The sequence below is a fragment of the Egretta garzetta genome, unplaced genomic scaffold (assembly GCF_000687185.1).
Source record: "Egretta garzetta isolate BGI_Z169 unplaced genomic scaffold, ASM68718v1 scaffold1894, whole genome shotgun sequence".
In the NCBI taxonomy this organism is placed as follows: domain Eukaryota; kingdom Metazoa; phylum Chordata; class Aves; order Pelecaniformes; family Ardeidae; genus Egretta; species Egretta garzetta.
In genome coordinates this window covers 7,188-8,051 of record NW_009259466.1, presented here as the reverse complement: position 1 = coordinate 8,051, position 864 = coordinate 7,188, and the positions used below count along the sequence as shown (strand labels likewise).

Sequence of the window (864 nt, the reverse complement as noted above, 5' to 3'; positions counted from 1 at the left end):
CAACTCCCACGCCAGCTCCAGGCCCCCCCGCCTGCACCCCAAAGCAGACCCCGACACAGGGGAATGCGCGTCTGCGCACGCCCCACAGCCCTGAGCAGCAGCCATGGGCGAAGGGCTTGGGGACATCAGGCAGGACACGGCGTCACAGCTCCTGCCACGCTGTGGCCACTGGGTGGCACTGACAGTCACCCGTCATCGCTCCCCAGGAGAGCTCCAACCAGCGCTGGGGACTCCTGGGGTCAGGGCTGAGCTCTCTGGACCCAACCCTGATCCTGGGTGGCGGCAGGAGGCTGAGGGCCCCCCCGTAAGTGTCCCGGGGAGCCACCAGACCCACCTGAACCCGTAGTTGAGAGCCTCCTCCGCTGTTATCACCCCGATGTCGACCGTGCGGTTCTTCCAGATGCGGTTGTTTGTGAGCATCTGCGGGCAGCACGGCGTTAGTCACCCAGGTGCCTCTCCCCGACTGCGCTCCCCCTTTCCTGACCCGTGTCACCTTGTCACTGCTGCCACAGGAGGAACAACCCCACACTGGCTGTGCACAAGGGACAGGCAACGCGAGACCCCAGCCCTCAGGGTGCTGGGAAATGGGGACTGTCCCTCTCTCCCAGGTTTTGAACAGAAGCCCAGCTGCCATCCTGCCTCACCTCCTCCACCTCGTCTATCCGCATGGAGAAATTCTTCACAAACTCATAGATGTCGTCCATCAGCCCCAGGGGCAGGTCCTGCGCAGGAGGAGAGGGAGGTCAGCCCACGCACGGCCGGTGGCACCAGGGTCACGGGCAGGGAGGCACCGGAGGGGCCACTGCCCCCAGGGGGACACCCCACACGACCAGAGGGGCTCCGCAGGGAGCCGGGGGACGGCGT

At 66.1% G+C, this 864-nt stretch overlaps 1 protein-coding gene across 1 annotated transcript in view; it reads right to left on the bottom strand.

Moving 5' to 3' along the window:
• NDUFS2 (NADH:ubiquinone oxidoreductase core subunit S2) overlaps nucleotides 1-864 on the bottom strand; it is a gene marked incomplete at its 5' end in the record, with an annotated part of 4,043 nt that overhangs the window by 1,651 nt on the left and 1,528 nt on the right. Inside the window, 2 exon segments of the mRNA XM_035892723.1 lie at nucleotides 200-420; nucleotides 645-747. Of these exon segments, the coding sequence (XP_035748616.1) occupies nucleotides 200-420; nucleotides 645-747 (324 nt within the window).